Source organism: Cynoglossus semilaevis, chromosome 2, assembly GCF_000523025.1.
Source record: "Cynoglossus semilaevis isolate Cse_v1.0 chromosome 2, Cse_v1.0, whole genome shotgun sequence".
Classification (NCBI taxonomy): Eukaryota; Metazoa; Chordata; class Actinopteri; order Pleuronectiformes; family Cynoglossidae; genus Cynoglossus; species Cynoglossus semilaevis.
Window position 1 is genome coordinate 18081434 of NC_024308.1, and position 12804 is coordinate 18094237.

Genomic DNA, 12804 nt, shown 5'->3' on the forward strand with positions numbered 1-12804 from the left:
TGTCCTATATAAATGACGACACGGTACAAAGGCATTTTACACAAAATGAGGTGTCGGTAGAGCTCGACGACAACTCCCAGATGGATTGTAAAAGTCAAGGTGACATCTGTGTTTTCATATCCTCACATTTCCAAAAAGGATTATTCAACACATTGGTTCAATGATGAAAATAGTAGAGGCAGAAGCACTTCACATCCAATTATTAGTATTTAGTAACTGAGCAATTCATGACAATTATAGTTCTGCTGCAAATACAACATTTTAACACAAAAATTAGAACAAACACGTTGCCTTTCTGTGTTTTATAGAATTAAAAATGACAGGGAAAATGAAAAAAGGAGAGAAAAAAACACTGAAAAACCATGCGCATTTAAAAACAGGGACAGTGGTGGAGAGCAGACGGTGTGTCATGAGGTTGAACAATATATTTAGTACTAATAACTGAATGATCTGCTCAATTTACTATTTTTGGGATGCGACAAGATGTTCTCCTAAAAATACTACGGTCATAAATTATTAGCACAGATCACGTGTGCAGGTGTGGACAACAACTCTATTTCTCCCTCTATTTCGGTCTCCCACACACACTCGCATGCATATTAGCACCGTAGCTATACACTCATCAACACTGCGTACGCACCCGAACACACAATTTGCCATCCCACCGGGGAGCTCAAACTGTGAACCTGATGCAATAGTTAGCAACATCCCTGCAGACAACTATAGCTGTTACCTGCAGGAGTCATCTTCATGGAGCTTCATGAAGCTGTCAGAAAATAGAGCCGTCCCCGAGCTGCATACAACCAGTTAATCACCTGTAGCTAAGGGGAAATTAGAATTCCCTGAGGTTGTGTTTATGCACATCCTGACGATGTGCTATGAACACTGGGAAAAGGTCAGTGGGAGAGTTGACTGGCAAGTGTGATCTTTAGATGTGTAGTACAGTCTTTGAGAGAGCAGTGAAATGACATGTTATGATCAAATATACCTTTGCCATTCCGTCCTGTTCGGGCGTGTGGGTCAGGGGTCTGCCATCAAATTCACTAAGTGGCAAAAAACTTTTCAAACATTTAAATAATGAGGATTATGCCGTTCTATTTAAGCAATTAGTCTTATTTATATATATATATTAATATATATAGAATATACAGTATATATATATAAAATATCAAAATTAATAATATATATATAATAAAAATATATATAAATATATTTATTTATATATGGATATAAATATATATTATTTATATATACAGGGATCAAGCCGGTGTGCGTTTATTCGCTGTCTGTCACAATGCAGTGTCAAAAGAAAGAAATGCGGTGTCTATTCTGTTACCGACCACAAGTGGCACGTGGTACTGAAGGAAAATTATATAATTGATTTATATATGCAAAAATATTTAACTTTGAGACTTTGAGTCAAACAATTGTCTTTTTTTATTTGTTTATCCATAAACCAGCAAATGCTCTCATTTCTTCTCTAGCGACTACATATGTAGCTCTCTCTGTTCCAATGTTAGTAACCAACCATTGTGTGTTTACTATACTGATATTTACTGCTATTAAATAAAAAAGAAACCCCAACATGTCTAGCCTATAGTATGCCAGTGTATCCCAATATATTGTATTGTTGCCCCTGTATTGTGATACTTATCGTATCGTCAGATTCTTGCCAAGATGCACACATATTTATATTTAATTTCTGTTCATTTCAGTTTTTCACCTCAGTCGTACACAGTGGTCCTTCAAAAATCGACAAAACCACAGAGTAGAAACTACTGCGAGATAAGAGTGCACATGTGAACTTTCCGCCTCGAGTCCCTTTTTTTCATTTTCCTGAAACTTCTCACTTCTGCTTTTGACAAGATGAACCACGGCCCTTTTAGACTGCGTGGTGAGACTCTTACATTTAGAAATAGCCTTTTGGTCAGTGTACATGTGCGAGAGCAATCGTTCACATTGTGTCCCTTAATAGCAATTTTCTTTTCTGCACATCAGCCAGGAGCAGGGGTTAGAAAGAGTCTCTTTTTCTTGGTAAAGAAATGGTTGTCGGTGGAGACACAATGTACAAGTCCGAACACGGCACACATGAGCTGTTGACACGCACATCTAGATTTTTTTAATGGATGCATAAATCGAAAACATTTCTCTAAACTGCTCTCATTGTACTGGGGCAAATTTTGTCGTGTCCGTCCTGGACGGCGTCCTTCAAACACAGCATATACAATTCAATTATGACCTTTTTCACTTCTCTCTGTCATCTGTCTCACTCATAGAACATAGAGAAATTGGGTGCACTGAGATCTCACTCCACCACCAATCTTAGATATCAAACATTTAAATAGTCAATTGGGTTTCCGGGCAAAAGATCTCACATCTGTCCAAAGTTGAGCAATATGGGAACCATATACCAGTTTGTTTTTCCGGTCGACTTTTGTATGTTGGAGTTTTGCGGAACAATGTTGGTTTGTCTGCCAGTTTAACCCTCAACAGGCTATGCAAATGTTGAGGGTACAAGTGAATCTTTGACCCTTTGTGGCCACCATAGTTAGTCAGAGGCAAAAGTCTTGGGACTGAATTAAAACTAAACTACTAACTACTGTATATATACACACACACATATATCACATAAACAGACGGTTGTACAGTTTCCAACTACAGTATAACCTCTTTAATTTAATTTAATTTAAATTAATTGTGTTAATATAATAATATTATACAAATTAGATTGGTAAACTTTAAGATATTTATTACAAAAACATTGCAATTTGTAGTATGGCTTTTTTGCAAGCCTTGGAATACTACTACTGCCATGTGGGGAAAATACATACATATTCATACATATATAAATATATATGTATATATGTATGTATATATAATATATATATATATATTTTATATATAAACATATATTTTAATATATTATATATTTTATACATATTTTTATACATACTCACACATAGATATGTATATTTGTATTAACAACCAGGTTGTCTTGTCAGGTCCTGGGGTTCTTGGTTAAATATAATGACTTGCAGCTGCAAAACATGGATGGACTGGAAATTATATTAATTGCAATTTCGAAATTTTCTGTAATTTTCTGTGCTTCTGTAATGACCTGGTAAACTGTCCAGAGTGTGCCCCAATGACTGGACAGATTAACTCCAGCCCCCACGACCCTGAAGAGGATTAAGATTACGAAGTCCAGCAGACGCAAAGCAATAGACAGTGAATGATAGACATGGTAAAAAGGGAGAGTTACAGCTATTCTGGGATTATGTCATCATTTCCTGTCATTTGCAACTACAGCATTTAACTATGGTTGTCCAACAACCAATGAAAGCCTTTGATCAATCGCTTTAATCCTTTGGTATCTTGTAAATGACTTTGATGTTTAACAAAGTCTAGTTGGACAGTAAAAAAAGATTCCAGAATGAAGTAGTACAGTAAAGGATTGGATTGGTGTCAACACTAGTATCAACATTATGGATGGAAACAGCTGCCAAACAGTTACAGCCAACAGCAAAAGGATGAAAATGCAACAGGATGTTTTCTGTGCTATACTTTGTCAGTGCTTCAGTCATTAAGACAGTAAAGACGCTCATTAACTATTTCCTGTCTTCTTTAACACACTCGGTGCAGAAAGAGAAGGAGTGGAGGGTCAGAAGGGGTAGCAGGGAGAAAATGAAGAGAGGCAGAAGTGAGGACTGTTTCAGCTCTGCCGTGTCCACTTGTCACAAGGCCATGGACAGAAGCACGTGTGACACAGGTGAAGCGGAAACCTTGTCCAGATTAGATGTGTCCAGTGAACAAGAGGAAGGCCGCGGCCGGTCCGATGCTGGCGACCATTGCGAATCAATCTGTCGGTTTGCAAATACTTCCTACAACTGCTGGATGAACGCATCGTTGCAGGCTGTCCTCAACTTGAAGTATGTCCAGAAGAAAATAGTGCGCCTCCCCCCTGACAAGGTGATATATTCCTCAATAACACCAAAGTTTGGGGAAGTTTTTTGGACTGCACTCAAAAACCCCGGGAGGACGTTCAACCCAGCAGAGCTGTATGACGTTCTAAAGGAACTGAGTGAGGAAATACCATCTCTTTATTTAGACAAGTGCAATGATGTGCTGGAGTTGGTGCAACTGCTGCTGGCCTGGCTTGACAAGAGTGGAGTGCAAACGATGAAACAGACAAAGGTGTCCATAAGGTGTTATGAATGTGGATTCACCTCACTGGATACCTCGGACTTGAATATTTATTTTTTATCCCCGCCCAACAACTTTGACTCCATTTCGTCTCTCTTGACGCGGACCCTGAATGAGTGCACCAACCTCGGACACTGCGTGAAATGCGGTGCCATCGTGCAGAAGGAGCAGACGGTTGATTACCCTGAGATATTGACGCTTTACTTGCCGAGAACAAGTGACATTGAGTACAGAAAGGTTGTGTTGCCGTGTCCAATAGTCGAACTTCCCATGGATGAAAGCACAACACAGGCGTACAGTCTGTCCTCAGTCATTTGTCACAGATCCTTGTTCGTGGTCGAAGGGCACTACTGGTCTTATCTGATCAAAGATGATGTCATCATCGAGGCCAACGATGACAAAATATCGGTCAGTAATGACGTACGGGACGTCTGCTTTGACGGGGTCATTTTTTTCTATGAAAGATGCACATAAACGACCAACACTAATCCAGAGTGACGACAGAAGGGTGAAGGGTGAAGGGTGAAGGGTGAAGGGTAGCTACAGCGAAAGACACCAGACGCAACAGTCGGTGTTGGGGACAAGCCTTGTAGAGTAAATGGGAGTCAGTGTTCGTACAATAAATTAGGAGCAGCTGGATTAGGTGCAGCTCACTGCTTGGGCCTTGAGCTATGCTGATTTCAGTCACTTGTTCTCAGCTTAGTAAGAAAAGCCTTCTAAATTTAGGATGCAAAATTTAGAAACAGTGGTATGTAGTGTTGATGCTCAGTGTTCGAAATCACATGATGTCCATAACGGTTTCCAAATGTCTTTTGAGGACCACATTTGGTGGCGATTGTAGCCGAAAACCCACAGCTGATTGAATTCCCCAAGCTCACAGCTTGAGACGTAGCATTTGCAGTACTCCGGAAGGATTTGTTGCTAACATCCTGAGGAGAAACCCTCAGAAAGGTGTCTGTCCATCCAGAAGACGCTGACACAGAGTCATCACAGAATAATTCTGAATTCAGAGGAAGTGGATGATGCACAAAAACGGCAACCAACGTCCGGATCTTCAACACACAAACACACACACCCACTTGATGTGACTTTTGACTCCTTAAGTTGTTATTACTGTCTTTTTTGCATAATACAAAAGTGTAATTCCTATCTTTTACTATTACAGTTTTAATTAAACATATTTGAGATGTATATACTTTGTGGTGCAGCGTGGAAATGTTTTGAGAACACACCGTGAGTGGATATTTTCAGGTATTATTTTCATTCGAGGACAAAAAAACAATGACAAACTTGATCAGATATATAATATTTGTTAACTAAAAGGAAAATTCCAGAAATGCCCCTAAACATTTTGAACAGAGAAATGTTGCCCCCTGGGTCACATGACACATTTTTTAAGACCACTATACAGTATTTTGGTATACAGGTACTGCAGTTTTTTAGGTTTGATTTTGTTGATACTTTTGTTGGTACTGTATATAGTGCACCACATACAGTATATATTATAGGTCAGCGAGACGACCCAAAGAAAAAACTCTTGCGACCCACCTGAGGGTTGCGACCCAGTCTTTTATAGGAGACATCTGGATTAAAAACTGGACAGTCAAATCTACTATTTGATTATAAAGGGATTATTTTTTTATTTTTAAAAGGTTTTTATTGAAATTATCAACGCATGTTTCGTAGGTGGAACACGCGTTGATAATTTTAATAAAAACCTCTGTTTCAACATTCACATTCTATAAGCAGAACAAGCAGCTAGAAAGGCCTTTAAGTATTGCACACAGACTGACATCTGCCTTTGGAAGAAACAAAAATATTTTATATATAAATATATATAAATATATATTTGTTTTGTTTTACTGCATTTTTAGAAAGTGTTTCATCTCGTCTGGAAATGCACTTTCCAAGCCCTTGCAATTACTGTAATTTCACTATGACGTCATCATGAGTCCTGAATTTGGGTTGTTATGTGGAGTGTACTGAAGAGTACTGTAAGTAAAAACTATATTTGAAAAAGAAAAAAGAAAATAGAATAGACTTTTTAAGCAGCACATCAGTTGAGCAGCGGTATATTAAGGTCACTATTCGGGGAAACTGGCAGTTTTCACCTAAATATATAAATTTCTTTTTTTCATTTTGTAATAATTGTTTATGAATTTTTTAAACAATTTAATTTTTTAATTTTTTTAACAATTTAAACAATTTAATCAGAAATGCTGAGTTTAAAAATCCCAAAACTGTACTAAAACACTGGAAGAATAACATGCATAAAATATAAAAGAGAGTGGTTATATATGCTTAATATTGTATATTAAGGTGGAAATCTGTGCAGACTCGATCATATGCTGTGACTGTTCTACAGTCTGATGAAATGAACAGTGTAATCCTTTAATCCCATTAGAGCATAAGAAATAGGCTAATCTGGACTGTAGTCAGTGGTATAATAACAACATGAAATAATAACAACAACAATAATAGAACTTAATCATAATTTTTCCTCAGTTTTACAGCGTCCACTTCAACCTGTCCTGTCTCGCCCTTTCAAAATAAAGCAACTCTAGGATAAAAATATATATAGCTGGAATATAGTTCCACGTAAATATTTGAATGATGTGCCACATTGTTGTAGCTCGATCACACACCGTCTGCGCATTGTGCCGAAGGATCCCCGAGAAAAAAGTCCATTGTTGCTGCGGACTTTTTAATCTGCGGGGATTTAAACACATCACATGCTCAGACGCGGGCAGCCGGTCAACTCTTCGACCACGGAGTGCAGACATCCAGGCAGGAGAGGAAACTGCTCACCCTGCAAGGACCCGAGACAACTTCATACTCCCTGTCCCTGCGATGCCAGAACACCGACAGGGAGTTCAGGGTTAGTGCGGAGTGATCTGGACACTGGATTGGAAAAGTTATAATATTTAAAAAAAAATCTTTTTGGGATAAAACCCGTGACTAACTATGACGCAAAACTACAGCCAACGGGCTGTGATTGTCCTGTGCTTGCTGGGGGTTTTATCCGCCGTCATGTCCGTGCTGTCGGTCACCTTGATTCTCCAGCTGCAGTCCCATCAGGCGTCAGTGAAGGAGACTCCCACCGCCTCCTCGTCCACCTTGATACCGGATCATGTGCGGACTGTCCTGCTGCCGGTCTCCTCCGTGCTCTGTGCCCTGTCCCTCACCCTCCACCTGAGCTGTGTGGTCATCTGTCTGCTCCACAGCTACTTCTCCGCTGAGGTCTGCAGGGGAGAGCAGGACACCGGCAGGTACCTGACCTGTTGTCATCATTCATTTTATAATAATGATCTTAATATTAGCCTTGATTTACGTTCGAAGGCACAGGTGCACCCGTGACTGTAATATATTCATAAGAGGTCAGGGGTCACTCAATGTAAAGTTCTATAATGTAAAAATGTACGGTTTGATTAATTAAATAACATCTTGGTCTGCTTTAACAGTTATTTAATTGTGAAACACGAGACACTTAAAAATCTGTTTTTTTAGTTTTTAGTTCTTTGTTACAAGCAAAACTTAGGAATCCCTGAATTACAAAAAAAACTGCTACAATTTTCCCTTCAATACTCCTAAAAATACGTCCTGCTTCAAAGACACAATAAGACTGCTGTGAGTCCATAAAAGGAGTCAGTGCAAAACTAATAAAAATCCTAAATATAACCATAAAAGAACAAAAAGACAACTACAACTTAAAACATTTAATTTTTTTTCTTACATTGTTCAAAATGTTTTTTATATATTAAATAGGAAGGAGTTAAAAAGTAGATTTTTGGTGGGCAACTACAATGGAAGCTAAACTGTCTGTTAATATCACTGGTATCACAACAACTGACATCAACTTTATAAAGGGCTTTTAGCGTTTACTGCAATTTTATTGGTTCACTGTTAAATAAATCACTTTTATTTAAACTTTACGACAACAAAACGAAAAACAAAACTACAAAACAGTGTTTTAGGTAGAACCCTCTTTTGTGTCAGAGTGCACTGGCCCACACTGCTATGTTGTTGGTGTATCCCCCCACTACTCCGCCTCTATGAATCCTATGGAAACAATGGCCTTCTTCTTATTATGCACCCGATGCATGGCCTCTAGCTGGACCTTTCCCACATTGGTTTACAAACCCAGCAGCATGCCCCATGACCTCCACACTGACAGAGTGGACATTCCTGGAGTATGGGAATAACAATGAGTTTCAGGACACATTGTATTTTAAATATACATGAAAAAATTGGCAGCATGTTTTAGGACATAATCTTGCATTTTAAGGCATTTTGGGGACTTTTCAGTGATTTTTGAAATATTCATATAAAATATTTTTGGACCCATAAGTCATGGTTTATAAACAAAATAAAAATAATGTTCCAGGACTTTTCAGTCCTAATGTGGAATTAAAGGCAGAATAGTTGGAATATTTATTATAAAAAACTCAACTTATTTGTGACTTCAATTCAAGCATAGGGTAACAATGCTGAAGTGTAAACATAGAGTTACTTGTGCCATGACACCAAACAGATGATATTTCTTTCATCAGAGGAGACTGGTTCCTGCTGGATAGCAGAGGTGTTCGACATGTAGCCGTTGGACTCTTTTGCACGGCTGTTTCTGTCTACCTGGCAGGTAAGAAAAAAAGATACAGAGGTAGAAAATGGAAGAATTATTGTTGCCAGTTTTCAGCATTTGGGTCTAACCCGTACTACTGCCTCTGCTGCTGCTGCCTCTGCTGCTGCTGCTTCCCCTCTGCTTCAACCACTGACTCGAGGAGAACAATGCATTCTTTGAGCAGCGTCCATGACTTGAGTGTTTTTAATGCTGGACCTGGCAGCGCTGTGGTGCTCTGTTCCACTGAGCGGCATGCACTATGGTGTTCGTTGAGGCAGTCGCTCTATTGTGACGATGAAGGTGTCGTTGGTCTGACTCCAAATCAGCTACAAACATCGAGGCAACAGTGCAGGGGACGTAAAAAAAAAAAAGAAAAAAAAGAAAGACCACCACTTTACAAAGTCACATTATATCCCAGAGCTGTGCGTTTCTCCCCCTTCCTTTGGCATGCCAGACTCTGTGGTCCTTCTCCTGCAGACAGGCACAAACAACACTAGTGGTCAGAGCTGTTTCAATACATTGGTGTTTGAGATTTACACAAACAACACCTTCAGTAATCAAGAAGGAGGAAGACGAGGCAGAAGGAACAATGATGCAGACATAACAGTAACAGTGTCACCAAAGATCGCTGAGCACAAGACAGACAAGAGTCAGACAAGAATGAGTTGTCTACCTGTTGTCTAACATAGGGGTTGGCAGTTATGAAAAGAAACGTGTATGTTTTTAGAGCACTGCTTAAAATATAATTACCAATACAACGCAATATAAACCGCTTCCTTCCAAGACACAACTCTGAATGTGAAACTAGCAGCCATTTACCAACAGCTGCTGCTATACACTGGTTCTTTAGATCATACTTATAAGAGAATGTGGCATGGTCTAAAAAATCTGGGCCAGGTTTGCTTCTCAATAAATGGTGGTTGCTTACAGCTAGGAGAAAAAGTCAATTGCCCGGAGCACATTTCTTAGTTTTTACAACCCTGCTGACAGTACTTTTCATGTCTATTCTAATGTATATAGTATTTGTCAATTGTCTAATTTTCTGTCTTTATTTTCATTTTCTCCAGCCATGTCCATCTTCCTGTTACTAGTATTTGAGACAGAGACAGGTATAGCCAGTGCCTGTGTCCTTTCATCGGGGATTCTGATCCTGCTCGTGGCAGTAATTCACTCTTTAGTCAAAGCGTCTCGTAGTGCTAAGTACTATCAGAGCGACCACCTGGACACACTCTTCCAGAACGACAACAGCAGCAGCAACATGAACGTATCTCGGCCCTGTGAGCTCAAAATCGGCGTGGACAAACCGCGGATGCACCGGACCCAGTCTCACCTGCAGCATCAGCTTTCCTACTCTCAGTGCAACAGCACCAGACAGCGAGAACAATACCAGCAACAGCACTACCCCGCTGTCGCAGTCCCGCACGGCCACCCCAGTGAAAACGACGGCTACAGCAACAGTGGCAGCTATCCCCGAGTGCACAGGACCGCGTCTACTGAGTCTGGTCTGCTGCAGACCCCGACTAAACCCTGGAATGGAGTCAACAATGAGATGAGGAGCGTCCTCGCTCGCAAATCAGGCATCTCTACAAAAGATTCTACTTTAGTGTGATGGAAAGAAAGCAGTTTTTCTTGGACCAGTCAGTCTCTTTGATTTTACACTGTTTTCAACGAATTGTGAAAAAAAAACAAACAAACAAAAAAAAAAACACTGCAACTAAAATAATGAAATATAGCTTTCATTTTTTCTACTAATTCCTGTCTGGAATTATAAAGAAATTAAGCACAGGCATGCACATCTTGTGTCATTTTGATTTTTTTTTTATAATTAAAAAAACCCCATAATAGAAAATTCAGTTTATAGGATAGGTTTTTCTCAAGTGTTTATCAATGAGTTTCAATTATTTTATGTTTTTGAGTTGTTTACCCACGACTTTTTACCCATATTGATTTAAACATAGAATGACTCTGAACTATTAAACAAGGTATGTTCACACAATGTGGACAAGATGTTGTTTTACTGTATTTCACTCATTTACTGTCAAAAACGTATTGATTTATTTTGTTATGGGCGCAGCTGAGTTATGTTATATTGAGGAAAAACAGCAAAACACATGATCACGGGAAAGTGGGTGTGGCACACAGAGCAAAGAAAAAGAGGTAGACAACTGTAGGTGAAGGATTCTATCGTATGAGATGCATGAAAGTGTTGATGGGAACAAGGAAAAGTTTTTGTTAATGAGAAATGGCGCAAAAATGATTCACATTGGTTCACGCTGTAGACTAGACATTGATTAAAATAATGCTGTCAGATAAAAAACAGACCAGTGCAACTGAATCATTCTTCTACATTAATTTACAGGGCATTAACAAGTTACAGAGCAACAGATCATTAGCACAACAACACACCAGCCCAGTGAACTTTTCAAAATTATGTGGAGGTTATCAAACATGTAAATGCCACTGAAAAATCACAAAATGCACAATCTGTCACATACCTAAACGGTACCGCACAATTAGGATATGAAAAAATACTATTTTCAGTCCTATAATAATTTTGTGGTTTTTCCAATCTTAACAAAGAGTAACTAACCAAAAAATATTTTTGGCTTGGTAAGAGATAGCCAGCTTTCCCGACACAAAAAGAAGGATTTGACGAAGTAAAAACTTCCCTTTCTGTTAATGTTAAATACAACTACGGAAACGGATGTTTTACTGCAGTACCGCTGATGCTGCTTTTTGCGTCGTGTTTTTTTTATGATCAAAAGGTCAGCTTCACTTCTACTTTTCCTCAGAGAAGCAGCCTAACATCACATCTCCACACAATGACCGTGATTTCTTGAAGATGCCGTTGAATGCTGCCTCCTACCTCCGACCTTGAAAGGTGCTAATCTGTTCCTTCATGCTGATGGCTTGTCGCAGGAGACTGTCAATGTTTTTGAAATATAGGCTGCTGTTGGTCATGCTTTTCACAGCACTAAAAAAGGAAAAAAAAAGACTTGGTTAAGGTGTGATGGAGGTCAGCTACTGTGGTTCTGTAAATATCTGTGAGGTTAGCGTATCTTCTCACCTGCAGGCGTACTCCACTGTATAGATAGCACCTTGACTCTGCTCCTCCCAACTTTGCATATCTGTCTGGGTTAAAGTCAACAAAAAAAGTAATCAAACACCTATTAAAACAGAAACCACAATTATTTTAATGAGTCAAAGCTAAAAAGAACAACACATAATAAATCCCTGAATTCCATTTAGTTTTTGCAAAAGAAAAAGGGAAAAAACATCATCCTCTGTGAATGGGTTTTATAAACATCTTTATTAAATTGTAGAACATTATTCTTTATTAAGCACCTAGTTTCTAATAAAAAATAGATCAAGTCCTTGTGTATTAAAAGATGGAGGAAAGAGAGCAGCAAAGCAGCTCATAAAAACACTAAAACCCAATTGTTTGTTTAAAAGAAAAGCCACGGTATTTGCTTACTATTTACATACATAAAAACCCCTTCCTCTCCTGTGGCAGTGTTTCCAACAGCCCCATCCCCAAGTGAGTATGCTGATGTAACACTACTGTTTCGTATAAAACTAATCCTCTATCATAGTAAAAATGTTTCATATTTAGAGACATTTGAAGTGGGGAGTGCCAAGGACAAAGCTGAAAATAAAGTGACAGGGTATGTCTTAGACCAGTGTAAAAACACCGCTCAATGGTTTGAGCCAATCAGTCATGTGATTAAGGGGAAAGGGATAAAAGGGACGGAGAAATGTTTGTTGGAGATGGACTTGTGGAGTTTGTATTGGAAGTAGATTGGAGTATTGGATTGTGAGAATTATTATCATCATCATCAGTATCAGTAGTGTTGTTGTTGTAGTAAAGTGGTTGATTTTGTATGTGTGGAATAAACACACATACAGTACCACCTGGAGAATCATTCTCTTGTGTTTTGCCTCCGGACCGCTCGGGCAAACTGACAAGTGGTGTCAGAAGTGGG

At 39.0% G+C, this 12804-nt stretch overlaps 3 protein-coding genes across 4 annotated transcripts in view; 2 read left to right on the top strand and 1 right to left on the bottom strand.

Annotated features, from left to right (window-relative positions):
• LOC103399996 (methyl-CpG-binding domain protein 3-like) overlaps positions 1 to 12804 on the top strand; it is an 844757-nt gene that overhangs the window by 169248 nt on the left and 662705 nt on the right. The window lies entirely within an intron of this gene.
• tmem221 (transmembrane protein 221) lies at positions 6450 to 11396 on the top strand. The gene is made up of 3 exons (XM_008307280.3): positions 6450 to 7472; positions 8754 to 8839; positions 9889 to 11396. The coding sequence occupies exons 1-3, from the start codon at positions 7168 to 7170 to the stop codon at positions 10428 to 10430; spliced, it is 933 nt and encodes a 310-aa protein (XP_008305502.1). The 5' UTR covers positions 6450 to 7167; the 3' UTR covers positions 10431 to 11396.
• Positions 9055 to 12804, bottom strand: part of borcs8 (BLOC-1 related complex subunit 8) — a 9422-nt gene continuing 5672 nt past the window's right edge. For both annotated transcript variants that reach the window (XM_025052617.1, XM_008307281.3), the window contains exons 3-5: positions 11889 to 11953; positions 11688 to 11795; positions 9055 to 9292 (exon numbers count right to left, since the gene is read on the bottom strand). In XM_025052617.1, the coding sequence (XP_024908385.1) occupies positions 9229 to 9292; positions 11688 to 11795; positions 11889 to 11953 (237 nt within the window). In that variant the 3' untranslated portion in view covers positions 9055 to 9228. The remainder of the gene's footprint in view (positions 9293 to 11687; positions 11796 to 11888; positions 11954 to 12804) is intronic.

Coding starts and splice junctions, on each gene's coding strand:
- tmem221 (XM_008307280.3), top strand. CDS start 7,168: ATGACGCAAAACTACAGCCAACGGGCTGTGATTGTCCTGTGCTTGCTG. Junction 7,473..8,753: donor GGAGAGCAGGACACCGGCAG/GTACCTGACCTG, acceptor TTCTTTCATCAG/AGGAGACTGGTTCCTGCTGG. Junction 8,840..9,888: donor TGTTTCTGTCTACCTGGCAG/GTAAGAAAAAAA, acceptor CATTTTCTCCAG/CCATGTCCATCTTCCTGTTA.